Here is a 27,819-nt window from a genome sequence, read left to right as displayed (position 1 = left end):
GATTGAGAAAATTAAGAACTGCACTCTGCAAAAGATCAGGTTCGAAAACATCGAAGGAACCTGAATGTGCACAAGTCAATTAAACTGACACAAAAAGCAATAAAAAAGCAGATTAATTTCAACCTTTTCTGCAATCCCCACTTCATCTAAGCTAGAAGTCCTCAACATCATCCATCTCTTATTCTCCTCCATCTACCTCACACCGCAGTTGTTAACCAGTCTTAGCACAGAGCTGGTAAATATTGCCAGAGCTTGAGTTCTCTCAAATGCTCTTAAGATGGACTGTCATCTTGATTTTTAGGTAATGACCAAACACATTGAAACAAGATGCTTAAAGATTTTTAAAGTTCTTTTATTATCTGTGCACAAGAGAAGTAACTACCAATAGAAACTCAAAAGCTATACAGTATTTTTTTACTTGGTGGTTAAAAGGAATTAGAGTACCACATGACCATGAATAGAAGTAATTTCTCAGATTACAAATCGGAATACATGTTAAACTCTCAGTGGAACAAGCCAAATAGCCATAGAAACAATTTCAGAGCACAAGGCTGTGGCTCTTTAATTTGGACAATGACAAAAGTAATTTACAATAATCTGTGAATATTGAAATAATGTTATAATGAAAGTTTCTGTACAGTTAAATGTAAAGAGACTACCAGAACTGGACTCTAGTATATTTTAACTTAAGTTGCCTAAGCATTTTGTCTCAGATAGTTACCAAAGATCCTGGGCAATTCTACATCAAATTCAAGGTCTATGACTTTTTTTTTTTGGTTGGTTTTTTTGTGGTTTTTTGGGTTTTGGTTTTTTTTGGGTTTTTTTGGGTTTTTTTTGGTGGGGTTTTTTGTTGTTGCTTTGGGGGGGAGGATTTGTTTGTTTTTTCATTGCTTACAATTTCACTCTACTGTATAGTGTAGATCTCTAGAAATGAGCTGTCTCTGTTGTATATATTGTGTTTATACCTTAGACAAATAAAGTAAAAGATGGTAGATTACTCAAGTGGTATAAATCTTCCAGCATTTTGCTAGTCAAGAAAAAAAACATGCCAAAATCACAATAAGCAGTATTGGTACCCACAGCTTCAATTCATTTGTTTCCTTTTTAATGTGCAATCTACATAAATTACTACTGAACAATACTGTTTAAGTAGTAAATAAATTGGCCATTTGTAGGTCAGACAAAACTTGTTCATCCAACTGTGAAAGCTGATATTGTTTCCAAAAAAATCACAAATAATGCTGAACATAAGAACTGATGCACTTAGAGGTGAAAATGCATTGATTCCCAATGTCTGAAGAAAACTACTGCACTCCACCTTCAAATACATCAAACTGGTTTTAGTTATAACAAGACAATCCCAAAAATCAAAATGAAATAAAGCAATTTGAAAGATTAAAGAGCTGTTATCAAAAATAAATTACATTTTTTTCAAGTTAAAAGAAACACTGCTATGAAGGCTGAGAGCTAAGCAGCCTTTCAATAGCTGCATTGATGTCTCCTCCTGTTGCTATTAGTGCTTGTAAATTTGCTTCACGGTTCGGGAAGCCCATTGCACTCAGCTGTTCCAGTTGTTGCTGAAATCGAACTTCTGGATTTTGTAACTGCTAAGGACAAAATTTCAAGCTATAAAAGCATAACACATATTTAGCAAAATACACAATTTAAACATAAGTGGGTTCCGCGCCACTCTGTGTTTTCTAATTTTTGACTACACCTTTTTCAAGTTCCAAAAAATATATTCAAATAAATTCAATTAGCAACTAAAGAATTTTTTTTTCATAACAAGTCAGCAACTTCAAATTATCTACACTTATATACCATTCCTGAACTCCAGGAAAAACTGACCAATAGAGGAGGATTCAAATTAAATTGGGTACACGAACAGTTTCTCAAATATATGCATATAGCTGTTTTTTAAAACAAAACACAGTTCAACCTAGCAATGTGGAACAGCAAAGATTATGTTGTTGTTAGCAATCTTGAACATCACAGGATTTATTTTTCCTTGTGAAGTGACATAAAGATCACTTCTTTTGTAACACTCCCAAGCACCTATTGACTAAAACTACCAAAATCCTGATCATTAGAAAGCTTGAGTCTAAGGCAAACTCTACTTTGTAGGAAGATCCTGTTTACACAATCATGGCAAAATTCTGCTTTGTCTTAATATGACCTTCAGAGGCATGTTTTTAATCAGGTCAGAGGATGTTTTTTCAGTATTCACTTGCACAGCTGCAATAGCACTTTTAAGCCTCCTCTACTGACCTTTGACCGAAGCATCCAGTGGGCTCTCCCCTCAACTATCTCTCTTCTCTCCAGTGTTTTACAATTAAGAATAAAAGTAAAAATATCTAGTCTATAATGATGTACATTACCTGAGCATTTGCACCAGCAAGTGCCTGCAACATCTGGTGGACAAACTGCTGGTGACCAGGTTCAGCAGTTCCTGAAGCTGGACTTGTATTTTCAGAGGAAACAGAACTAGGTACAGTGGATGCTGTAGGAGCTCCGCTGCTTCCCACTCCACCCAAATCAGGATTAAACCTGTATAAATTACAGAAAAAGAAATACACCACTTGAATAATAAAGACTAGTTTGTCTCTTCTCATTAGTTAGTGGGTAAAAATTCTGTCAAAGAGAAGATAACAGTTTGAATAAAGTATTGAGAAAAAGACCAGATTTATCACTGTTTAGGATTACACAGCAGACAAATGTGACAGATTCTAAAACAAATTTGGTTGAACTAAAAGAGGCAAGGAGATTAATCTTTAATAAAGACTGTATCAATCTCTAAATCTAAAAAGAATAACCAACACAAGGGAAGACTTCCTGTCCAAATTTGTAAGATCAATTCTTACCCTGGTATAAGCCCCGGTACTTCTGTTGCTAATGTATGCAAGCCCTGCTGAATCTGCATCAGAGCCTGAATTGCTCTGGGGTTTGACATAGCTGATAATACGTCAGGATCGTCTATCTAAGAGAAGGAGAGAAACTCTTTATTATATGTACATGTTCCAAGGTAATTTTTATTACTAGATGTCTCATAGCATCTGACATAATTTCATGATTTTGTAGTTGAATATTACAGGAAATCCTTCAGTTATTTTTTTTTCCTTTGAGAAAACTTCCATGAAGGTAAGCAATGAGCTCTCTAGAAGTAGAAAAAGCCTTTTGAACAAGGATTATGCAAGAAGTATTTTACATCACAGATCTCAATCTTTCAAAGGCACAAGACTGTGTTAGTACATTATTTTAGAATTAGTCTCCTATATCATACTACTGGTAAGCAACAATGCTGAACATGATGAAACTTGACCAAAAAATACCTCAGAAAAAGTACTAAGTTCCTTTTTCCTAGCTGATTTCAGATCACAGCAATTTGATGGTGACTATTTGCATATATCTTCCTATCTGTAGTGCTCTTATAGCCTGAAATGCCAACAAATATACTGGAAAATATACCAGCAAGCAAATGGATATTCAAGGATTCTCAGTCTACTGTGACTTCAATTACAAATTGGCTTTCACATAGTCAAATAATTTAGAAAGCAAATTCTTTTCATTTCTGAAATGAAACATCTAAAATCCTCATTATTTTAGATACAAACACAAAACTAGTGGCTTATGCTCAGCTTTGCACAGAGATGCAACAGGTAAGTGAAAAGCAATGTGTCAGTTACAAATAACAGAGCTTTGGTAATCAGACCAAAGAGCAGATAGGCTTACTAATCTTAGCAGTTTCCCCCTGGCAACTAGATCAGGCTGCTTTTGATGAAAAATCACATTTGATTAATGTAGAAATCACAGATTAAGGTGAAACTTCCTCTACTGAAGAGCAGAACCACAGAATAGGACATAAAGAACACTGATCTGAGTGCCTAAAGACACTTCAGAAGAGCAATTAATATTCTCCATTCATCCCTTGAACTGTAATCTTCACGATAGCTAAAAGTCAACAAATAAATTTATAGTAGATGGAAAAGATTACTCAAATTTAAAGAAATAAACATTTTGGGGTCTCCAAAGAAAGCTGCCGCAACTACTTTATGAAAATATTTAAATCTTGACTTACTGTCTGCTATTTGAAGCTGTCTTACATAAATGCTTGCCCAACAATTCTTAGAGCACTTAGATGACCTGGATCTCATCTCTATTAATGTTATTAATTCCAGTAGCAGCCATTCTTCCCTAGTTCTGCTGGGCAATTGCCCTTAATTGCAAAAGATGCCTTCCATTATGCATATTCCATGGTTTCTGTCTCCCAGTCCCATAATATAAACACAGATAGATAAGTAAGAATACACAAGTTGAAATATTACCAACATTCTGAGAATATCCAGATAATTCTCCACTTCACATCTCACCTGCTAACGATCATCTAACTTCAGACAGTGAATACAACAGAAAACTATTTGTGCAGATAAATTCCAAGGTGATAGCAACAGAAGGAGCTACACAAAGGAAACAGATATGATTCCTAGTGTGCCTTCATTAATTACCAATTACTAACAGATTTCTAAACATAAATATACGCTAGTATTCTCAGATACTACTGAATCATTACAAAGCAGTGGCAATATGAAACACCACAGCCATTCATGTGGTTCAAACAGTATAAACAATATCTTCTGAACACTGAACATGCTACTGTAATTCATGTATGTGCTCATTATTTTACTCATAAAACCTCCCGTGTGCAGTCAGTTCTTGGCAAAGCATATTCACACTAATTTGCAAGGACTGCCCAACTCATGCAGTGGATTGGGTTTTCAATCCCTACAAAAATCTTACTTGCTTCTCTTTAGGAAACACAGTACTACTACACACTGTGGCAATTAACACCAAGTAGATACCTGGGCTGCAAACACAGCGTTGGTATGAGCAGAAGACAAGAGTAGAGCAATCTTTCCAGGAAAGACTTCAGAACCAATTCTTTTAAATTAGCTAATGACTTGGGTCTTTCAAGACATGCTCTAGGACCTCTTTTCCAAATATTTAATGCAAGTTTGAAGAGGTAGGAGAAAAGCACACTGAAACTTTAACTAGTAGTGTGAAAAGTACTGTTCTTTTTAATTTCTGAAACAAATCTTGTCACAAACAGGTGTTTTCTGGCTGGTTTGCAATAAGAGCATTTATTCCTTCTAAGCAAAAAATCAAGAACAAATCTTAGTGGTTGTGCTAGTCATAGACAACAGCTGGGTTTAACTTTTGAAAGAGATGGAGACATTAGCAAGAATATTATCAAGGGACAGTCTAACTTAGTATCTATAGCTAATGAGAATATATTACAGAATCTAGCTATTAGCCAAATCAAGGACAGGCATCAGTTACTAAAAATATTGCTCATTGACTTGAAGACCTTTATTAAGAGCTAGTATCTCATCTTACTTGCTGAAGCAAAGTTGGAAGTAGTTGTACCATTTGTTCCTGAAGTTGAAGATTTCCAACAAATATAGGATTATTCAACATTATCTATAGGAAAAAAATATTTAACTTCAAAGATCAAGCAGTAAAAACCACTGGAGGTTTTAAAGCAACTACAGATAATACAGTAATAGTCTATGAAAATTACCTCATAGAATAATAATCATCTACTCCTTTGGACAAAATTTTTTGGTGGTGTTGGTCTTTTTTTTTTTTCCTTAACTTTTGCATCATTGGGGTTTTCTAACTTGTAAGTGAATGGATTTCCAGATACAAATAAGCCAGTTTTGCCAAGTATTACAAGAAAATCCTTTTCTGTTCAGCCTCCACTACAAATCTAAGAAATATTTAGCCATAAATATCATTTGAAGTCAAGGATATTTCCAAGTATTTAACACAGAAGAGGTAATATTTTTTCAATGTCAGTTCAGAATTTGACTTTCAATATTACCACTTTAAATAAAAATGCAAAGCACTTCTACAACAACATTCATAAAACAGCACCTCCACTTTTACAGTGAGCACAGGTCAGAAATGAGAAGTTAAAACCAGAGTAGTATCCAGATAGGGCACCAAGTCCCCTCCTTCACTTCTCCCAGACTAGAGGGGGAATTTATTTACTGTTAGCTCTACCTTAATTCATAACCAAAGCACTTGTCTGTCTGTTTCTAATGCTGGATCAAAAGTTTAGGGCTGTGCAAAACATACACAACCACACAAGTGATTTTTGAAGCATGTCAGGCATGACATCCAACTAAAGCTGGAGAAATTGAAGAAACTCAAGGCAACAAATTGTTCATAGTAAGTAATAATTTCAGTGACTTAGGAATTAACAATAAAAACTGGCCCATTTGCCACAGGCAATTGTTGAGGTTTTGGGTTTTGTCTTTTTTTACTTCAATAGCATACAATATATTACTTTACCAAACGCAATTTACCTGTACTGCAAGATCAGGATTCTGGCTTAATGATTGCATAATGCTCCTCATGTATGGTGCAGACAACATATTCTGCATAAGTTGTGGGTTTTCTGTTATCTGCTGTAATAAGCTCTGCATTCCTGGTGTGTTGAACATACCAGCTTAAAGAAAAGGTAAAGGGCACATTAGTAAGCATTCTGATTATCATCAGAGAAAGTACACTATCAAAACCCAGAATATAACCACTTGGTTTTCATGAGTTTAAGAACCTGAAACTTACCTCAGTGAGGTTCTGCTTACAGAGACATAGCTATCCTAGAAGTTAAGACAGACATTGTACCCAACACACACTCTCACCAAATATCCACATTATTAGCTGTTTTCCCACTTGCCTTAGAACATAAAAAATACTATAATTCATCTACAGATTCACTACCTTTGTTATTTTAAGGCAGTGTAAAAGTATCATTATCGCTTAAATTATTTTTCATATTTTTTTATTTTTCCTCTTTTTCTTCAGAGGACTTTGGTAATACTAAAATGTTCTACAAAAGTAAATAGCAAAAAAACTCAATCAAAAACTCTCTTCCTAATGAAATAATAATTTCAGTAAGTTTGCAAGTATGTGCAAATATACACAGTTGCAATAACAAACACACCTCCAAGCCCAGGTCCCAAATTCGGCCGAGTTGAGCTCTGTCCTGTTGTGCCTGAAGTGCTATTTTCAACATTGCTGCTGTCACTGCTCTCTCCAGTAGTGGTGGTATTTGTTGTGGAAGTCTGTGAGCTGGACTGAGGAGCCCACGGATTTGGCAGAGGATCTCTATTTTCTGTACGAGATGGCTGATTGTTCCCTCCTGCTGATGCATTGCTTACTAAAGAAGCAAATGGGTTACCTCCAAACTACAAAGGAAAGGAAACACTTATCATGTACAAATTTCTAATCATACGTGAAAATAAACTTTTATGGCTTCCAATCAGTTAGACTCACCTGTAATAAATATAAATATTGTGAAAAGAGACTAAACTGAGATACTAGGACCCCCCTAAAAATGAAATAATGTTTCTTTTTGAAAGTAGTGTTGCTACTGCATTGTATTTTGTTCACAGTAAAATTGTCTTGCATACTGGTTTCTGACTTTAAAGTCTTTTATTCTTCTCACCTTTAGTTCAAAATTTCTAAACACACCCTTAAAAGGATTTTACTGGACCTCCAAATGTTAAGGCAGTGATTTAAAGGAACTAACAATTAAATAACAAACAAATCTATTAACTTTAAAATAGCTTCTCAATCACATAAAGTGATAGCTGTATTTCTTCAAGCTCAGAAGAACACAGGATTTTTAAAGCTCTTTCAAGAGTAAAAGGCTACATAACTTAAAGTTTCAAGAATTGTTTTGTCAAGTAAACATCTGGAAATTTGAATTACTTAAATTCTTTTACGCAAAAAAAAAAGTATTTCCTTTTTGTGTAATTTGTAATCTTTTCTCACCTGTTCCTGTGCTGCATTCAGTATTGGCTCCTGAATGTCTGTGTACATACGCCGCAAGGCATTGTATCCCCCTGGTATACTTTCAAGGTTGCTCAACGCTCGGTCCTGGTTTCGCATCATTTCCTGCATCATTGCGGGGTTTCTAGCAAGTTCTAGTGTCTAGAGAAGTGGAACGTTTAATCTGTATTAATAAGAAATCCATTCTAAAGTGAAAACGTCAGCATTTGGCAATTTCGCATTTATCACTGTCTAACCCAGTTTAAAATTATGATTAAAGCTGAATCAACCTGTCAGCTCAGTGTGAATCAACACAATTGGGTATTTAGCCAGCATTCTACCATAATTCTTACTATTTCTAACACTGCTACAGCAGGCAGCCTGTAGTATGAAATTTAAAATGAATACATACAATTTCAAAAGCATCTATTATTCTCTTCAGGTTTTGATACGTTTTGCCACATAACGTATCTTATCTTTTAACTTAAAAAGCATTTAGAAGTACCCACAGTAAGACACAATGAAAATATGCAGTATTTTGGAGAATTACGACTTATGGTAAAATTGCTAGCTAGACAACAGGTTTCAAGGGCAGACAGCCACATCCAGTTATAGCCTCAAAGGGCATGTATTCAGTGACTTTCAAAAACTATGCTACAGATTTTCTGAAATATCAGTCTATTTTGGACATTAACAAAAAATGTAGACACTGGCTGTCTATGGCAACCTTTTGTGGATTTTGAGTATAAGAATGTTTACACACTCCACTAAGCGTGTCCAAGTCCTACCCTGTTGTTTACATAACAGCAGAATCACAAGTCATGAACTAATAGATCTTTCTACATACCTGTCTCATTATATCTGGATTATTCAGCATGTGACTGATTTCTGGATTTCTCTGCATCAATTGCTGCATTTGAGGGTTAGCCATAATTAACTGCCTCATCAGGTCGGGGTTTGAAAGCATTGTCTGAACAAATGGACTCTCCATCATCTGAATCAGCAATTCTGGGTTGATCATAAGTTGTCGTTGCATCTGACTTTGCAACTCCGAGAAGTTTGGAGTATTTAAGCCCAGGCTACTCAGGCCTGCCAAACCTCCAAGGCCACCTTTATGAGGATGAAAAAAAGGATGTGACTGACTATACTTCCAATCACATCCAGATTAATTCTAAATACAAAATACCTGAACATATCTCATACTTCAAAGTAACAAAAATGAATGGAAAGTCCCATCTTTTGCAAGGATGTTCAGGAGTTCTCACTAAGTATATGCTTCCTTAAATAACAAGACGCATAACTAAAAATTCAACAAACTTTATTCTTAAATAAAATTTGTTATAATTCTAACAACTTTTCTTCTCATTTTTGAAAGCCAAGATACAAGAAATGTTTCAGTTTGGGAGCTTTAGGTCCATGTCCTGCTCCCTCCAGCAACACTTAACAATTGCATTTGTAATAATAATTTATCTGTCTCTTCGTGGTCAGACTATAACTAAGAGCAAAATCCAGTATGAGTAATATTCCCTATTCTAAATGCAGAACCTGTGTTCCTCTTGGTAATAATGCACCAAGAGCTAATTACATTTTGATTTTTTGTGCTTTGCTGAATCCAGATAAAAAGTTTCACAAGGTACTACACAAAGAACTACTAAAACCTAAGAAATCATCTACTTACTGTAATTGTGTTTTCCAAGTCTACCTCTTCCCCGCTCCCAAATGCAAAAAAAAAGGACAAAAAAGAACAAAACCCCACCGCAACTATGGAAATAGGTTATAATTTTTAAGTCAATAGACTGCAGCCTCTTCATTCATAGAAGTGAAGACTCATAACACTATCAGACTTGAAACCTGAAAATACTTAATTGTAAGATTAACATAAATTCTGTTGCTTTTATTGCAGATCTTGGCTTCACGTTAGAGGTCCAAACTTCTATGATTCATCTGTATTCAGATAAGAGGAATTCAGGTGCACTTTTAAGTAGTACAAAGACCCTGGAAAGCATTTCATTACCCATAGTAATGCCAAAATATAGCATCAGTAGCACCTTACCACTGAAGGTGAAACAATACAAATTTTGTAGTGAAATTTGTGGTGAAACACTGGCACAGTTTATCCAGGGAGGTGATGGATGCCCCATGGGGCATTCCATCTCTGAAAACATTGAAAGTCAGGCTGGATGGGGCTCTGAGCAACTTAATCTAGTTAAAGATGTCACAACTAATTGCAAAGACATTGGACTAGATCACCTTAAAAGGTATCCCTTCCAACCTTAAAAGGTATCCCTTCCAACCCAAACTATTTGATGATTCTATATAAAACTAATGAAACAAATCTCCTCTGGTAACTAACTGATCAGAAACCTTCTACAGCCAATTCAATATATATCTGTAATCAGTTTTTTGACTGATGTGTTTGTTTGGGTTTTGTTTTTCAAGTTCTGTCTACATGGTAGTAAAGCTTTGAGGACTATTATCAGAATACAAAAAGATACCCACCATACCTAACAAATATTCTTACCCAAGCCAAATGGATTACTATTTGTTGATGCTGGTGTTGAGGTGCTACTGCTTGATGTTGATGTGGTAGGAGTACTCCCAGTGGTGTTTGCCTGCTGAGTTGGGGGGTCTTGTGATCTAAAAAAAAAATTTTAAAACTTTATAGAGTGTAACAAGTTATTTTAAGTAGTGCCATTAAATGTAGCTATAGTATTACACTTCAGAATCTTGAATTACATTTTGATTCTTTGTCAAAACCCAGTTATCTCTAGATGGTTTCCTGTAATAAATCTTTCTCAGATACCTGTCACATCATCAGTTTTTCAGAACAGTAGTTTCCAACTGTAAAAAACCAGATAGGTATCACTGCAGCCATTACTACCTTCTTATCCTACCCCATGATGCTTGCCAATGAATTGTTTTCTCTGTCCTTATCTTGCTTTAAGAATCCATGTCTTATTTCACTATACTCACATACTACTGATAACATGCCCAAATCTTCAAGAAATAAAGCCTGACAAATTTAATGCAGAATTTGTTTCATGCCACATCTCTAATAGGATGCTTTATTGAATGTGAAATTCAGTTAATGTCATATTTTATTAGAAGACAAATCTCTAACTCTCAATAACCTTTAGGACTTCAATGAAAGACTGATAATGAAATCACATGAAGCTAAAGCCAGCATATTTTAGCATAGGCACTAAAGGCTGCCCCGGCTGTGTACTCACCACACCCTTCTATTGCAGGCAGAAAGACAAATGTTGCCATGAAGTAAAAGAGATCATGGAACTGAGCTTGAATAAAGGTAACCTGACCTCTCTATTCTAAAGAAAAGAGACTACTTAGAAATCTAAATAAATTCTTAATTGTGGTTCAACAATCAATAAATAGCTGTATTTGCAGTACTACAGAATAAAACATTTTTTAAAACTATGAATTCAGACGTCATAAAAAGATTTGAGAATTTGACTCCATACTTCAGTTCACCTTGGGGGACCTTTCTCCTACAACATAAGTCTGTACTTGCTCCACTCAAGCAAACATCAGAACTATACCAAAACTCAACTACATCAAAAAAAAATCAGAAAGATGCTTTAAATGCAGATATTCTCCTGGGGTTTCTAAGAGTTCTTTAACTTCATTATCAGCAACTGAAAACTTTGAACACAAGATGACTATAATCAGCCAAGCAGCTGTAACTTGAATGAGAAAAATTATAGACTGTATCCTGATCGTGATTATCCTGCTAGAGATATTTGTTTTCCTTTAGTCTAAAGAACACAAACATCTTTCCTCCACAAGCAAAAGAAAAATAATAAACATCAATCCTATTTGTATTTTCAACTGAGAAACTATTTTTAGAAGCAACTACACTGCTTCATGTAATAGACATGAAAGGTTCTTAAAAGTCTGACAAGAAAAGTAGATGACACTGAAAACTGAAGTTCAATAGTGCTCCTATGCAAACTGGGGCATATTCTCTGAAGATGATGGTTCATATGAGTGCCAAGCCTGTGAGCCTCCAGTCTTCCAGCGATGTTCCTGTCAAGTGCACATTGCCTTTTATATCCATTTTGTCATTATGTTTCCTCCCAGCACTTGTGAACAAATGATACCTGTTGACCTAGAACTCTATTCAGAAATTCCATGTTATCTCCACTGCCCATTGCTAATCCCTCACTGCTACTCTGACACTATACAAGATAGGTGACAAGATTGCACTAAAAGTCTGTAGCAGTCTGGAAAATGTAGCACAGTAAAAAAAGTAATCTTTTTTTTTTAACAAGCATTTGGCTGGGATAGAAGAGGTTCCCTTTTTTGAAATTACACACCTAGCATAGCTTAGAAGGGAAAAGATCACTTTCAGATCCAGTTTTAGAAAATAACTGAATATTACTTATTCAGACACACACCGGCAACAGTAACAGCAAGAGTCAACAGAAAAGTAAATGGCATACCATAAAGTAGGTGGGAACAAATCAATCTTGATACTCATGGCCAAAAATCAGCATGTTCCAGACCACACTGGCAGGGTCTAAATCTTGTCTTTCAAGACAAGCATCAAATACAGATATTTTAGCAAGAATACAACTGAGATATTTCACGACAATGCTATACTTTCTCAGAAGTGATTTTCATTTTCTCCAGCAGCTTTCAGCACGTTTTTAGTTTATTCAAGCAAAGCTAGAAGGTGAAAACTTTGATGCACCATTTGAGCACAACACAGGTACATGCAAAGGATCTGTAGTTCTTAGTTCATACTTCATTTTCCCAGACATGATTAAAACATTCTGCAGATAGTAGAAATACAGTCTTCTAAAATGATTCAAAAAATAGCAGGTACAAAGGAAGACATGGAGTGCAATGCTGATAAGACAGATGCAGGAACACCAAAAATTCCCCAAAAGACACACATTTGACATTTGTGTTCCTAAGGGTTCCTCTGCTTAGAGGCAAAGTGCAAGAAGGTCTAAGAGGCTGACAGTGGTATTTCAGTATGTATAGCTATAGTAGGTCCAAACTATAAACTCTCTGAATACTGTGCAAGTCAAAAGAAGCATCTTCCTAGAAGCACTCATGGTGCCACTCTGCCACACTTAAGACTGCAGGCAAAAAAAGCAACAAAAAAAACTAGCAACAACAGAATACTCATGCAGATGCAAAAGGACCAGAACTGCAGTATTAACTAACACCATAGTCAAGACTGACATGGCTTGTATCAGCCTAAATTTCAGGTGGAGAAGACACAGGGCAGGAAAGTGGAACCTCTGACAGTAAAAATATGTATTTTGACCCCAGGACAGAGAACATAGAACTGAAGGTATCAATTTCAAAAGGTACCTACATTTAATGATAATGATACTAATTTCAACAAGATTTTGTATTTAATGCTAATGTTACTAACTAGCCTTTGTGTCTTGGTAAGGCCTTGAAAGGGAAAGCCTATTTCTGTTCTCTCCTACACTCCATACTCTTTCCTTCAACATATGACATTTTCACATCAGAGGGGATCCTTACCATAAACAGGCAAGATCTAAGTAGAACAGAAGCAAAACCACTTTCACTCTAAAAGAATGAACATGTTACTGACTAATGTCAAACTGCTTTTGAGGGATCTATTGCTCTACTTATTGGAAGGATTTTTGGACACTTCACAGGAAGTCCACACACCATAGCTAACTGATACAGCTTTTTAGCCATCATTCTAATGCTTCTTCACCAAAGGAAAAAAAACAAAAAACAAAACAAAACACCAAAATAGACCCAGAAAAACCCTCCAAAAAAAAAAAAAAAATCCCAAAATTCCTTAAAATTGAAAGTCTATTTAGACAGATAAATTCATTATATTAAAGCAGTTCCAAAAATTTTTCTTTCCTTGTTTTACCAAAACAGAGTCTTTACTCACTGTGCTGGTAAAACAAGGAAAGAAAAGTTTACTGCAGAGATTCACTACAAGTTTTCACGTGTGAAAAGAAAATCTGCATAACATACATTAATGTATTAATGGATAGTAAGAGCTGATATCTAACAACTGTGAAGCCAAAACATAGCTGGAACAAAAAATAAAAAAGCTATATAACAAAAACCAACTAACCAACAAAACTCCCAAAAAATAACCAAAAGAAAAAGTAAAAGAAATGTATTTAAAAGCATAAACCAAATTAAAATACAAGAGAAATAAAAAAAATTGTAAAATAAAAAAATTTGTAATTTCATAATTTCACTGTTGTCCTACAGCAGCTGTAACTAAGGAGATGATTAACATGATTTAGTCAAATGTAGTTTTGCCCAAGAGAAAGCTATTAATAATGCATACTACGTTAACTTCTCTAGAGGTAAACGGAAGACCACTTGTCATTAAGGTTACCTGTTTTGTGTTTTGATAACCAGGTGAACAGTGAGTCCATCATGAATTCCATGCTGAGTCAAAGTATCTTGATCTTTTAAAATTTTTCCAGCAAATATCAAAACAAGCTGATCAATGTGGGACTTGAAACGCTTAGAGATTTCTTCCTTGAACTAAACAAAAAAAAAAAATTACACATTTATATAATTAAATACTGAAGTGCAATTTTAAAAAATAATTTTAAAACCTGTTTTTCACATTTGTCATATTACCTCACTTGTACTGCATATTCTGTATTTCACAAACTAGAAATACTTTTGTTTCCTGAACTTCTGTCTGCCCATGGGAAGATGGGAAACATGTCTTTATCATTCCGAAAAGGAAATCTGAAGAATTTCACATCTAGTGAAATTAGTTACATAAGTTGTGACAACAAAAACCTGATTTCCATTGAAGACTATTGTGACTTCAATCAGGCATGCATCCATGATATAAGTACATACTAGTATATACAGTACTTAAACACACCCATATGTATATACATGGTAAATTATGCATATAATGATATACTAGCAAGTACACACATGCAAATATGCACACCACTGAAGCCATCCATTGCTGAAGGACTGATGACACAATGCCACAAAGAGGACACATCTGCCTAGACTTTTGCTTGAACTGAATATACTCTCTCCTTAGATATATTTTTGCTGCCTTCCTTCCATGTGTCAAAACTAGCATTCCTTTCCACACAGACAAAACCATATATACCACACCTACACCTTACATAGCTCTGCTTTCTCATTCAACGCATGACACAGCTACATGAAATGCGGTTACGGCCCAGGGCACAGTGAATAAACACATTTTTCATTTCATTGAGAAATCATTGTCATACAAGACCTTTTACAAAAGAGACTGCTTTCTAACTGACTGATTGTTAACTGTCCAAAACACCTAAAATAACAGATTAGCTTAATACATTTTTGGAAGAAAATCATCTACACATATGGAAAACATAATCCTAAAAACATTGCTGAAAAGGAATGTAAAGATCATCTAGTTCCAGCTCTTCTGCCAAGGGCAGGTATGCCTTTCCCTAGACCAGGTTACTCAAAGTCCAGTCTGGCTTCGAACACCTTCTGCAAAGGGGCTTCCACAGCTTCTCTGGGCAACCTGTGCCAGTGTCCTCACAGTAAAGAATTTCTTCCTAATATTAAAGAGGGTAAAGTCATTCCCCTTGTATCATCACTCTATGCCCTTTTAAGAAGTCCCTCATCTTTCATGTACGTCTCTTTTGGCCACTGAAAGGCTGCTCGAAGGTCTCCCTGGAGCTTCTCTTCTCTGCGATGAACAGAAGTCCCTCAGCCTGTCTTAACATTACATGGGCTTCAGCCCTCTGATCATCTTGGTGGCCTCCTCCTAGCTCACTCCAACAGGTCCATGTCCTCCTCTGCTGGGGTCCTCTGAGCTGGATACAGCACCCCAGGTGGAATCCCACCAGAAGAGAGCAGAATCCCCCTCACTCACCCTGCCAGCCATGCTGCTTTTGGATGCAGCCCGGGATACAATCAACTTTCTGGGCTATGAGAACACATTGCTGGGTTATGTCCAGCTTCTCATCCACAAGCACCGCCAAATCATTCTCCTCAGGGCTGCCCCCAATCCATCCTGCCTGTATTTGTATTTGGGATTGCCCCAAACCAAGTGCAGGACCTTGCACTTGCCCTTGTGGAGCTTCATGAGGTTCACATGAGCCCACCTCTCAAGCCTAGCAAGGATGGCATCCCTTTCCTCCAGTGCCTCATTCACACCACACTGACTGGCACACATTGTTGGGGTGCACTCAATCCCACTGTCCATGTTACTGACAAAGATGTTAAACAGAGCTTGCCCCTGTACCGATCCCTGAGGACACCACTCGTTAGTGGTCTCCACTTGGACAATGAGCCATTCACCACAACCCTTTAAATTTGTTGTTCACTGAGCAGTCCATTTGTCAAAACCATGTGTCTCCAGTTTGGAGACAAGTCATGTGGCACAGTGTCAAACACTCTACATATGTGCAAGTTGATTATGTCATTCACTTTTCCCTCATCCGCCACCACTGCAACCCCATTACAGGCAACCATCAAATTTGTCCTTAGTGAAGCTGTGCTGACTATCACCAGTCTTCTCCTTCCCTTCCATGTTCCTTAGCATAATTTCCAGGAGGTTCTGTTCCATGATCTTGCCAGGCACTGAGGTAAGACTGACCAGCCTGTAGTTCCCTGAGTCATCCCAATTTCCTTTCCCAAAAATATATGGATGTCCTCCTTTGCCTTTTCCAGTCTGTGTAACTTCAACGGAGAACTGCTACAACTTTGCAAATACAACAGCTGGTGGCTTAACTACTGTCTTGCCCAGTTCCCTCAGGACATATGGATGTATCTCGCGAGATCCCACAGGTCTTGAACCTGATCTTCTACAGAGGATGGTTCTTCATTCTCCCAACCCCTGCTTTCACAAACTTGGGGAGTGTGGCTGGAGCATTTGCCAGTGAAGGGAACAGGCTTGGCCATCAGACTGTGGGTGCTGAGCCACTGTAGTGTATCATTTGTTTCTCTTGGGTTTTACTCTTCTCTCCCTCTTGTTCATTACTATGATTGTTGTTGTTATTATTATTACTGTTGTTGTTTTAAATATTAAACAGTTATTATATAAATCAATGAGTTTTACTCCTTTTTTTCTGATTCTCCTCCCCATTTCACTAGGCAGGAGGGAAGTGAGGAAGCAGTTGCATAATAATTGCTGGCTGGGTTTAAACCATGACAGATTATGATGACGGAAATTCAGGCAGTTCTAAAAAAATTAATTTTGGTGCTGTTTAGGTCTTCAGTTTGTACAGCATAACTAAATAACAGTATCAGTAAATTACAGTTTAAATACTTCATCCACTGGGAAAACCAAAAGCAGAAGTTCAGCGTCACTGACTGGAAATGATGAGTATTTCTGTCCAATTCTCCTAATTCAGTGACTCATCCTTTTCATTATCATGTAATAATTCAACGGACAATGTCAGGTCATTTGCTTTATTGTTCTAAATGCAAGTTTTACTTCATTGTAATAATACTATGCCTTGTTCACTCATAACTGGGCACAGGAAAGGACTCAAAGTTGTGAAAATAATGTTTCAACATACTTGAAACCTAGTGTATTCATGGAAACTAGTTCTTTCAGTAGAATAATGTAACATAAATTTTTTACATTATTATTAGAAAAATATGTGGGGAGAAACACAGTGGGAATGAGACTAAAACACTGGACTAATATCTAGACAGAGGCCTGGTTTTCCTAGGGAGAAAAGCAAAAAGCACTCTTAACCTGAGTGAGTTGATTCAAGGTTACATTCTCCTCAAAGCATGGCAACTTGCAAATTTGAAATGAATTAGAACAAATCCAAAGCTTGTCTTGTTGAAGGACTTTGCCCAAATTGCCATTTTACCTCAAGTTAACTTGTTTACATAAGCTTTTTTTTGCTTTGAAATACAAAAGCAGAATAGTTTTCATCTTGAGAAAACTCATTGTCTTTTTAGCAGCACACCAGCACTTCTTGTTTATACTCTCAATTCCATGCCAAATACCCTTATCTTCACAGCAACTTTAAAATAATCACTATTAAAAAGTTGGCTTTTTTTGTTCAATGTTAAGACACATGAAAAAAAAAAAAACCAACTCTCTGAAGCAAGCTAGGACTTTTACTACACCTGCTCAAACTTGATTGCCTCTCAAGTTTTTTGCAAGGTACAGATGGACACCATAAAATGTTGATGTCTAGTGTTGAACAAATGCATACTGGTACCTGAGCTAGTCAAAGTAAATACTTTGTCACCAAACAAAGAAAATATCTGAATACACATGAAGTAGAACATCTGACTAAACCAGATACTGTTTCACACTGTCACTGTGCAAACCAGATCCATAATTTAAACATTAACCTATTAACATCTGACAATCTGGCCTTGGAAGAACCTGGTAAAGTGTTATTCCAGGTAAAGTGAAAGCATTAACATTCAAACTCTCCTTTGATATGTTACGACCATATAATATTTCCAAAGCTTCTCATGTTGACTCATTTTATGACATCAAAATCAGCAACTGTAATAATCTTACTATCCACTCATAAAACAAAGTGCTGTGATAAAGTAATAAAAAGAAGAAAATAAATAAATTTTAAAATACTTTCTCTTTTTTGAGAGAATTGAGAAAAATTCTCTCAACCTCATCTTAGTAAGTCATATTTAAAAATTAAATTACAGTAACAACCTGGAAGAGATCTTGGGCAATTAACATCTAAGTCCATTGAAGTAACAGAAAACAGGTCCCTAGAAACTTCAACTACTTTGAAAATGTTAAGCTACAATTTCATCTAGATGACTGTCAAAAAAAGTAAGGCTGCTGATTCTCCCCACGTGAAACTGTTTTGAACACAATAGAGGATGACATGGAAGCAAATGTTCGTACACAGAAGGCTGAACTTCGGTATTCATTCCTAGAAGCCTCTCAGATAGTTCTTCCACAAAGAAAGATTTTGAAACAGTATTACCTTGTTTGGCACTGCTGTTTCAAAACGCACCCGTAATATTTAAACTTTCAACCGTCTTTCCTAACAACATACACAGTTAAGCATATTGACTGAACTCCCGTCTGTTTTACACTCACACTGAGCAGCATCAGAACCAAACTTTGATGAGCTCCAGCTTTCTTTTATACAATAGAATTAATGGTTACAGGTCGTCTTGACCCAAGAAGTAAGGAACCAAACACACTCACAGCCACAGCTGATAGCTGTGGTTTCCTTTTGGGATGAATCATGACCTGGACATCTTATAAGTGACTTAAAGTGAGTCAGTAAAAAACAGGTTTCATTGCACAACTCTAGGACACTATAGAGGAAGGAAGATAAGAATTTGTCATTTCAAGCAGAAATACAAGCACTTTTGCCCTGCAACAAACAAAGCATAGCTAGAAATAATACACAAAATAATGTTTCCATGTAAGAGTACTGTCTTTCATGTCTTAATATCTTATGGTGGCTTTGCCAATGACCCATGCTAGTTTCATAATAAAATTATTTCCTCAAATGTCTGCAATCAAATCAAACCCAGAGTCAGATTCTTGATGAGCTTAAAAGGCTAGCAGTCCATAAAGGGTGAACTGCAGCAGCACATGGTAGTGTAAAGGACCCACAACTCAAGTTCTAGCCATTTCTATTCCCTTCAGGGACTCTTCAGCAAGCCACTGCACTTCTCCAAGGCTTTGTTTGGGGAAGCAATGCTTCTTCCATAAAAGCACTTGGCAATCTACTCTCCCCCTGTTAGTTATGTACCTGACCACTGGCAAAGCAAAACAAACCAAAACTCCATTTAGAATAAGCACTGTCCTGGCTCAGGCCAGGAAAGGGTTAATTTTTGCAGTAGCCAAGAGGGGCCATGGCCTGGACCCAGAGGTTGTTCTCTACCACCTCTTGTCACTGACAGCAGCTGGGGAAATGGAATCTCAGGGAGATGGGGGGTTCCTTCTGTTCAAGAAAACATGGTGAAGGGAGATGTCTGTTATCAAGGGAATTTTTTTTCATGTCAGTCACTGATTTTCTTGCACCCTCTGTCATTAGCATTGTTACTGTTAATATTTGTTTTCTTATTTCATTGCTGTTTCTAGTAAATTGTTTTTATTTCAACCTGTGATCTTGCCCTTTTGTGCTTCCAGCTCTCCTCTCCAGCATGCCTTGGGTTGACAGACAACTTAAGAAGAGTGAAAAGAGAAAAAGCTTTGCAAGTTACAGGACACTAAGGTTCAACTTAAGCCACTGAGGTTTTTGTGCTATATAGAAGTGGAAAATGCTTCAACTCCTCTCTTTCACTGTTATTTTCATCTTGAAAACTCTCAACTCTATTATATAACTCAACTAATATAACTCAACATTCAGTGTTATTTAACAAACAAAGCACTCAGGCTCAGGTGGGGAGGGAGAGGAAAAGGTGACAGAGAGAGAGAGGGGGAAGGGAGAGAGAAAGAGAGAGGGAGAGAGAGGGGGAGACAGGGGGAGAGAGGGGGAGAGAGGGGGAGAGAGGGGGAGAGAGGGGGAGAGAGGGGGAGAGAGGGGGAGAGAGGGGGAGAGAGGGGGAGAGAGGGGGAGAGAGGGGGAGAGAGGGGGAGAGAGGGGGAGAGAGGGGGAGAGAGGGGGAGAGAGGGGGAGAGAGGGGGAGAGAGGGGGAGAGAGGGGGAGAGAGGGGGAGAGAGGGGGAGAGAGGGGGAGAGAGGGGGAGAGAGGGGGAGAGAGGGGGAGAGAGGGGGAGAGAGGGGGAGAGAGGGGGAGAGAGGGGGAGAGAGGGGGAGAGAGGGGGAGAGAGGGGGAGAGAGGGGGAGAGAGGGGGAGAGAGGGGGAGAGAGGGGGAGAGAGGGGGAGAGAGGGGGAGAGAGGGGGAGAGAGGGGGAGAGAGGGGGAGAGAGGGGGAGAGAGGGGGAGAGAGGGGGAGAGAGGGGGAGAGAGGGGGAGAGAGGGGGAGAGAGGGGGAGAGAGGGGGAGAGAGGGGGAGAGAGGGGGAGAGAGGGGGAGAGAGGGGGAGAGAGGGGGAGAGAGGGGGAGAGAGGGAGAGAGAGGGAGAGAGAGGGAGAGAGAGGGAGAGAGAGGGAGAGAGAGGGAGAGAGAGGGAGAGAGAGGGAGAGAGAGGGAGAGAGAGGGAGAGAGAGGGAGAGAGAGGGAGAGAGAGGGAGAGAGATAGTGGCAGTGTGGTTTGGAAAGTCTCAGTAGGGTCACTGAGTTAGGGAGCAACATTCCTAAAAAACAATGCTGTTTAGCAAGAGCCAAAATCACCAAAATCAGTGTGTTACTATTATTCTCACACTTAATACAAAACAAAGCACCATATCAGCTACTAAGAAAATTAGCTCTATCGCAGTCAAAACCAGAACTTCCAAATCATTAAGATTTTACCCTAACTTTACTCCCAGACAATGCCCCTTTTTACAAAGAAGAGGTTTATAGTCAATAGATTGAAATATTTTATGTTTTTTTTACATGACACTATTACAACAGTTAAATATTCATTAAGGTTTTATGTGCTGTTGCAATTTTGAACTGTACACATGGCAATTTTTTAAAACTGTGTGACACCCCTCACTGAGGGTGAGGGATTTTAGCAAAACAAACTCACAGGACAAATACATCTGAAATAGATAATTTTTTAAAAGAATAATTATGAATGTCTTACTTTTATGAGAAGTATCTACACAAAACACACTTACACACTACTACTTAAATAAGTTTTCTTATTTTACTCTGTCTGCCAGTCATTTATCAGAAAACACCTGTTGAGTACTATGGCCACTGATATGTCTGAGTTACATCTAACTAAGCTAATAGTCAGGAAGGTCAATATACTTTTACTTCTGAAGGTTCTTCTATCAAATAATCACCTACCATTGCTCTAAAACAATTTTGATATCACAAAATGATGGGGGAAAAACTTCAGGTTAAGAAATAAGTATAATCAGAGTATATCATGAGGCAGACTCCATAAAGAATCACATAGATGTGTTACAATGCACTGAGACACAACACAATGGAAACTCTAACACCAAATGCTCCATGTATTCAAGTGCCTTGAGACACCTGAGAAACAACAGCAGCCTGAATCACAATCCTGGACACAAAGAACAGACTAGATTCCATTATACAGTTTCAACCTATTTTGTTTGTAGCATTCAGTAATTCCTGGATTACAGAAAAACAGTGAAACAGAATTGGATCATGTTGAAAGAATTGTTCCTATAAAATACAGTTTCTTTAAAAGTAAAAATTACATAAAATAGTAAAAGCATATGCAAGCCAGGAAAGATGCTCCACTTCCAAACTACCCAAAGCTTTAACAATTTATCATTTACACCTGTGTGATCTTTATAAAGCAGAAGACAGCCAATTTGGGATTGCAAGAACCAGGCACAAAAATGAAACCCTGGATTTATGGATTTAAAGTTTCAACCATAAACAGTACTGAAATTTCAATCAAAAATTTAGACGTTCTCCACTTGACAAAAATCAGTCCCGACACAATGGATACATGTACACTTTAAGTAACCCAGGGATTTTATCTGTAGTTTATAGTCTAGTGCAGAAAGCACATTTGTGATCACCTACTTTAAAAAACACAGAAGCTGTTAAATATGCTGTTACTGAAAACTGTATTGCACACTGAAGAGATATTCTATTTAAAGGCTGAAGCTAAATAAAAAGGGGGGAAAAAAACCCTAAACCTGCAAGAGGATCTAATTTAGTGGGGCTAAACTCAATTTCACTAACTCTTCCTCATGAGCATTGCTCTGAAAATTTCAAATAATCAAAGAACTGGCAATCATTCTCTGCAAGAACTTTAAATTGCTGAAATTATTAGCACAGATTTACTGTACCCACTGTTTGTCGGCCCAGCAGTAAATAACACACAGCTAGACACGTTACTGTGTTTCAGAGTTGTAATGCTCACAGAATGGGCAACTCAGTATCTTCTCTCATGCTACACACCCACAGACAGTAACTCTGGACCAGTTATAATAAACTGGTGGATACAGCAAATGTCAACACAGGGCACTAAACAAGAACACATCAAAAAGCATCAGCAAGCTTTAACTCTTCTAAAACTCCCTCATTCTAAATGATGAAGGTAAAAAAAATGGTTCTCCATGTAATCATTTCCAACACCACAATACTCAATTCAAGTCACTCACTAAGACATGAAGGCATGCATCGCTCCTAATACGTGCACGCTTTTTCTTTGTTTACAGGCTTTACCAAACACATTAAAACAACTCTGCTAAGCAAGAAATTGCAAAGACTGCCATGAACTCAGAAAACAAACCAAAGGAAAAAAACACTGGACAAGAGACAAACAGTTTTAGTGAGCCAGGGTATCAGCACTGCCAGGGTCAGCTAAAGTCAGCGAATTTACCTATCACATATTCACTAAGTCTCTTCTCTGAGCAAGATCAGTATCATACCCAGCCAAGAAAGCAAATATTTGGTCTTTGTCCTACTACTGAGCCAAACTGTGCTAAGCAGAATCAAATAATTTTCAGAGAATGAAAGACAGACAGACAGCAGTTGCAATCAACTGATCTCCCAGAGTAGCTTTGTAGTTAGTTTACTTTCCATACTAACCTGCATACTCACTGTTCTAGCTGCATAGCACAGGATCAGAGTAACAAATCATTCTCCTGAAGTCTTCCAATACAGGAAAAAGTCTTGACAGAAAAGTTGCAGACGTGGTTGACATTAATGGGGCAACATAAAATATAATTTTTTTAGCCCTAAATTTGGTCCTGATGACACAAAATATTTTCTTAGAAAATCTAGGTTCATGTTCTAGCAGTACTTGAAATGACCGTAAAGAAATAAACAACTCAATTCTTTAAGTTCTGATGTTAGCTATAAAAATATATTGAGGGAGTTTCTTTTGCCTTTTTTTTTTTTTTTTTTTTTTGTTGTTGTTTTTCTTTCAGCCTACAAGCTACTGGCCCACCTATCTCAACTGTACAAACCACTTGCTGATCCCAGATGCACTTGAACAGATGTGCAACTTCCCTGGTATTTGAGATTAACCTATTCTCAAGGCTGGTTCTAGAAACATTGCATCTACTGTTGATACTTCTTATTATCAACAGCTCATTTTTGCAGTTAAAGAGAAAAAGCCAGTATTAGTCATTCTATGGGGACAGCGCATTTTTTTTTTGTGCTGTTACACTGCCTGAGACTTCAATCCAATGGTCAACCCAGCAGGGAAATCTTACTTCACAAGAATTAAGTCATAACCGCACATCTAATATTTTAACAGCAGTTCCAAGAGAGAAAACACAGTTTAAGATGTCTGTAGACAACAGAGACATCTGAAGTAGTGTCCTCTGTTAATTTTCTAAATTTGCATGACTGTTTTCAGTAAAACTTCATGCGCTTGATAGGTTGTACAACCATTTCAGTTTATGACAACTGTTTATTTGAAAACCTGGCAAATCCACCAGTATTCAAATCTGAAACAAACCTGTTTAAGTTAAATGTATTACAAAATTCACAGCTAAAGTAAATCCCTTTATTAATTCCAAAGGACCCAACTAATGGCTGACTGCTTTACAGGACAAACACAATCCTCAGGTTAGATTAAGTTTATGAATCTCTCTTTTGAAATATCCTGACAAAACAAAAGCCCCAAAACTGCAAAGACTTTTAAAAAAACTGCATTGATGCAGTTTACAAATATATGGAGAACAGAGAAGTGGAAAGCACCCCTTTCAGACTGAGATTGCTGGGAAAGCAGTGGAAAACACTAAAAAGCAAACAGTTTTTTTACTTTTGGGAGAAATGACTAGATCAATCTTGCAGAGAGAGTAGCTCACTGCACACAACACGGCAGCTGCCAAAAGACAAGAGGACAAGAAAGCAGCTTCAGTGCATTGGCAGCTGAGAAAACCTCAATGAAACTCAGGTCTGGGAGACTTCTAGCCCAAACACTGATGTACAAAAGAAAAAAAAATACAAAACAAAACTGAATGTAGATTAGACATAAGGACAAAAAAAAAACCCCTCAAAGAAATATTAGCATTTTCTCTATTCACAGCAACGAGGTGAAACAAAAGTCTGACAGTCTAGTTGAATAGCTAGCATTACATTTGAAATTTTGGAGCTTTTACTTCATCTTTTGTATCCTCTTCTATTAACCAATCGGTGTCCTTCAGCTCACACTTAAGGAATGATGTCAAGTTCTGTATCTAGACATTAGTGGCGCTTTCAGACATGTTATCTTTTTTTATGAAGTCTGCAATACCAAAGACACACAAAAAAATGTGCAATAGCACGAAGTTGCCACAGTTAGCACCATTTCAAGGTGAAAACTGGGAAATCCTATGGAAAACAAATGAAGTTCTGAATCTAGCAACACCTACATTCTTTGTAAGCAGGAGTCTCTGCATTTATACATTTTTATAGCAGCTTTGCTATGATTTGTTGCTTTCTAATTTAAGTAAATGAAGTTTTAGTCAATACCTGCATAGCAAACCTACTAGAAGAGTTGAAAAAATTGAAGACTTGCAGGAAACACTGTGGATGAATCAGCAGGTGTCACTAGTTTGAGACAAGGCAGCTGGAGCACAGGCTTTCACAGGAAGGCACAAAAGCCCTAATAACTTGGTTATCTGACATAATCATGCCATGCTAAGTACTATATCCATAACTAGCACATCAGAGTAAGGGAGACTGATGATTTTACAAATACAGTACAAGGCTACAACTTCCCAAAGTTCAAGGCCTACTCGCTGTCTTTAAAGACAGTGTTAGATCAAAATAAATACTGGAAATACAGAGATACAAGAGACTGTGTATGTTTTCTACAGTCATGTTAGCCAGACAGTGAGACAACTACCACCAAGCCCAGTCAGCTGAACAGGACAACTCACAGCTAGAAAATGAGAGAAGAGAAGGCTTTGGGGTGGCCTAATTGTGGCCTTCCAGCACCTGAAGGGAACTTACAGGAAGGATGAGGCAAGACTGTTTGCAAGAACATGTGCTGACAGGACAGGGGGCAATAGCTTCAAAGAGAAAGACAGTAGGCTTAGATTAGCAATTACGAAAAAATTCTTTACTGTGGGGGTGGTGAGGCACTGGAACAGGCTGACCAGAGAAGCTGTGGATGGCCCATCCCTGGAAGTATTCCAACCCAGGTTGAATGCGGCTTTGAGCAACCTAGTTCTATCTGAAGGTGTCCCTGCCTACGACAGGGGAACTGGAAGATTTTTGATGTTTCCTTCCAACCCCAACGTTTCTATGACTCAACGAGTTCACGAATGAGCTACATTCAGCTTCCGAACCGGCCCTCTGCAGTGTAACAGAGAAGTGGGAGCGGAGGGTGCGAGGCGGCACATTTCTCCACTGCCCCCGCCAGCCTCAGAAGGCAGCAGTCCCCTCCTGGGCGGTGCAGGTGCTCGCCCAGCAGCGCCCGGGCGAGCAGAAGCTGCTTTGTCACTGGGCAGGGCCCCGGCCCCGCGCAGCCGAGCCGGGAGCCGCGGGCCGGCGCTGCCTGCGGGGCGGCGCTCCGCCCGGCCCGGCCCCGGCGCGCCCCACCGCCCCTCACCTGCCGGATGCTGCTGGTCTCGGAAACGGCGAACTCCTCCTTCTCCTTGAGAGTCTTCACTGTGACTTTGATGATCCGCGGCTCGGAGTCACCGGCGGAGTCGCGGGTGGGCGAGCCGGGGGGGCCCCCCGCGGGCCCGTCCGCTCTGTCCGACATTGCCGTGTCCGGGTGAGGCGGAGCGGGGCAGCGCAGCGCGCTCGGCCGCCGGTTACCGGCTACCGGCGCCTCCAACCGACCGCTCGCGACGCGCCCGCCACACCGGAAACGCCCGGGCCCGGCCGCCGCGCGCCCTGATGACGCAGCGCACCGGGGAAGGTACTGGAAAGGGGCGGGCGCGGGCCGGGCCGCGGGACTCCGCGGGGCCCTCCCGCCGCCTCCTCGGCCTCGGGGTGTGACAGCCCTGCCCTTCGCCGCTGCCAGCCGCCACCGACAGCACTCTGAGAGGACACGTCTGCGGTGCCATGCCCACTTCTGGGCTCCTCGGTACAAGAGAGACAAGGAGCTACTGGAGAGGGTCCAGCGGGAGTCACAAGGATAATTTGGGGTTTGAAACATCTCTCGTATGAGAAGAGACTGCAGGAGCTGGGCCTGTTTAGTCTGGAGAAGCCTGAGAGGGGATTCATCAATTTATGTAAATGTCTCAAAGGTGGATGCCAAGAGTGTGAAAAATGCATATTACATGATTGGCTCTTCGCAAATATTAAAATGAATACTATAGGTGTTGTGTTGGAAAGTTATGCTGTATTAATATCTTTCAAGTAGTGTGGTAAATATAGTTTTAGGCTATAGCATATTAAAATATAAACTATGCCATGTAAGATTCTTTTTACAACTAGCTCAAGGAACGGATAATTAAAAAATTCTTCGCATAGGGATAACAGCAACAAGACACTAAAATTCCAAGAGAATAATTATTGCCTCTTTACTGGGAAGATGCAGACTCCAAGGGACCAAGACGACTGATTTACAAGATCGGGGCGGGGGGCGGGGGGGGGGGGGGAGGAGTAAGCAGAAGAAATCCTTCTAAGCAGAAGAAATCCTTTGTTTGAATTTTTGAATCATGTATGAGATCTATGAATATGCAACAGGCTATTGCTTTTAACGGGTAGTCCTTTGCTAGCAAGGTGTGCTTTGTGGCAGAGTGCAAGGCACCCGGACATCCATAATTCTTTGCTTTTTATTGTCCAAATAATTACTGCTCTAATTTTTGCTACTGTTTTTATAGCTATTTTATTCCTATTAAACTTATCAAACTTTGAAACAAGTGACTGGCGTTTTTCACAAAGAGGATAGTGCCAGCCTCTTTTCAGTGGTGCCCAGTGACATGACCAGGAGCAATGGGCATAAACTCAAAGACAGGAAATTCCACTTCAGCATGGGGAACAACTTTACAGTTAGGGTGACAGAGCACTGGAACAGGCTGCCCAGGAAGGTCATGGAGTCTCTCTCTCTTGAGGCATTCAAAACCTGTCTGGACATGTT

The 27,819-nt window shown here is 38.6% G+C and overlaps 1 protein-coding gene across 6 annotated transcripts in view; it reads right to left on the bottom strand.

Annotated features, from left to right (window-relative positions):
- Positions 1-27,266, bottom strand: part of UBQLN1 (ubiquilin 1) — a 36,927-nt gene extending 9,661 nt beyond the window's left edge. Inside the window, exons 1-11 of one of the 6 annotated variants that reach the window (XM_030257354.4) lie at positions 26,338-27,262; positions 14,207-14,358; positions 10,358-10,473; positions 8,684-8,946; positions 7,840-7,998; positions 7,007-7,250; positions 6,366-6,508; positions 5,392-5,475; positions 2,862-2,977; positions 2,379-2,547; positions 332-1,626 (exon numbers count right to left, since the gene is read on the bottom strand). In XM_030257354.4, the coding sequence (XP_030113214.4) occupies positions 1,534-1,626; positions 2,379-2,547; positions 2,862-2,977; positions 5,392-5,475; positions 6,366-6,508; positions 7,007-7,250; positions 7,840-7,998; positions 8,684-8,946; positions 10,358-10,473; positions 14,207-14,358; positions 26,338-26,892 (2,094 nt within the window). In that variant the 5' untranslated portion in view covers positions 26,893-27,262 and the 3' untranslated portion in view covers positions 332-1,533. Of the gene's footprint in view, positions 1-331; positions 1,627-2,378; positions 2,548-2,861; positions 2,978-5,391; positions 5,476-6,365; positions 6,509-7,006; positions 7,251-7,839; positions 7,999-8,683; positions 8,947-10,357; positions 10,474-14,206; positions 14,359-26,337 lie in introns of those variants that run through there. The other 5 variants (XM_030257353.4, XM_030257352.4, XM_030257351.4 and 2 more) reach the window with 5 other exon arrangements.
- Between the last annotated feature and the right edge of the window lie 553 nt (positions 27,267-27,819).

This window comes from Taeniopygia guttata, chromosome Z (genome assembly GCF_048771995.1).
Source record: "Taeniopygia guttata chromosome Z, bTaeGut7.mat, whole genome shotgun sequence".
NCBI lineage: Eukaryota > Metazoa > Chordata > Aves > Passeriformes > Estrildidae > Taeniopygia > Taeniopygia guttata.
Note: the sequence above shows the minus strand (reverse complement) of the source record. Positions and strands in the feature narration are given on the sequence as shown.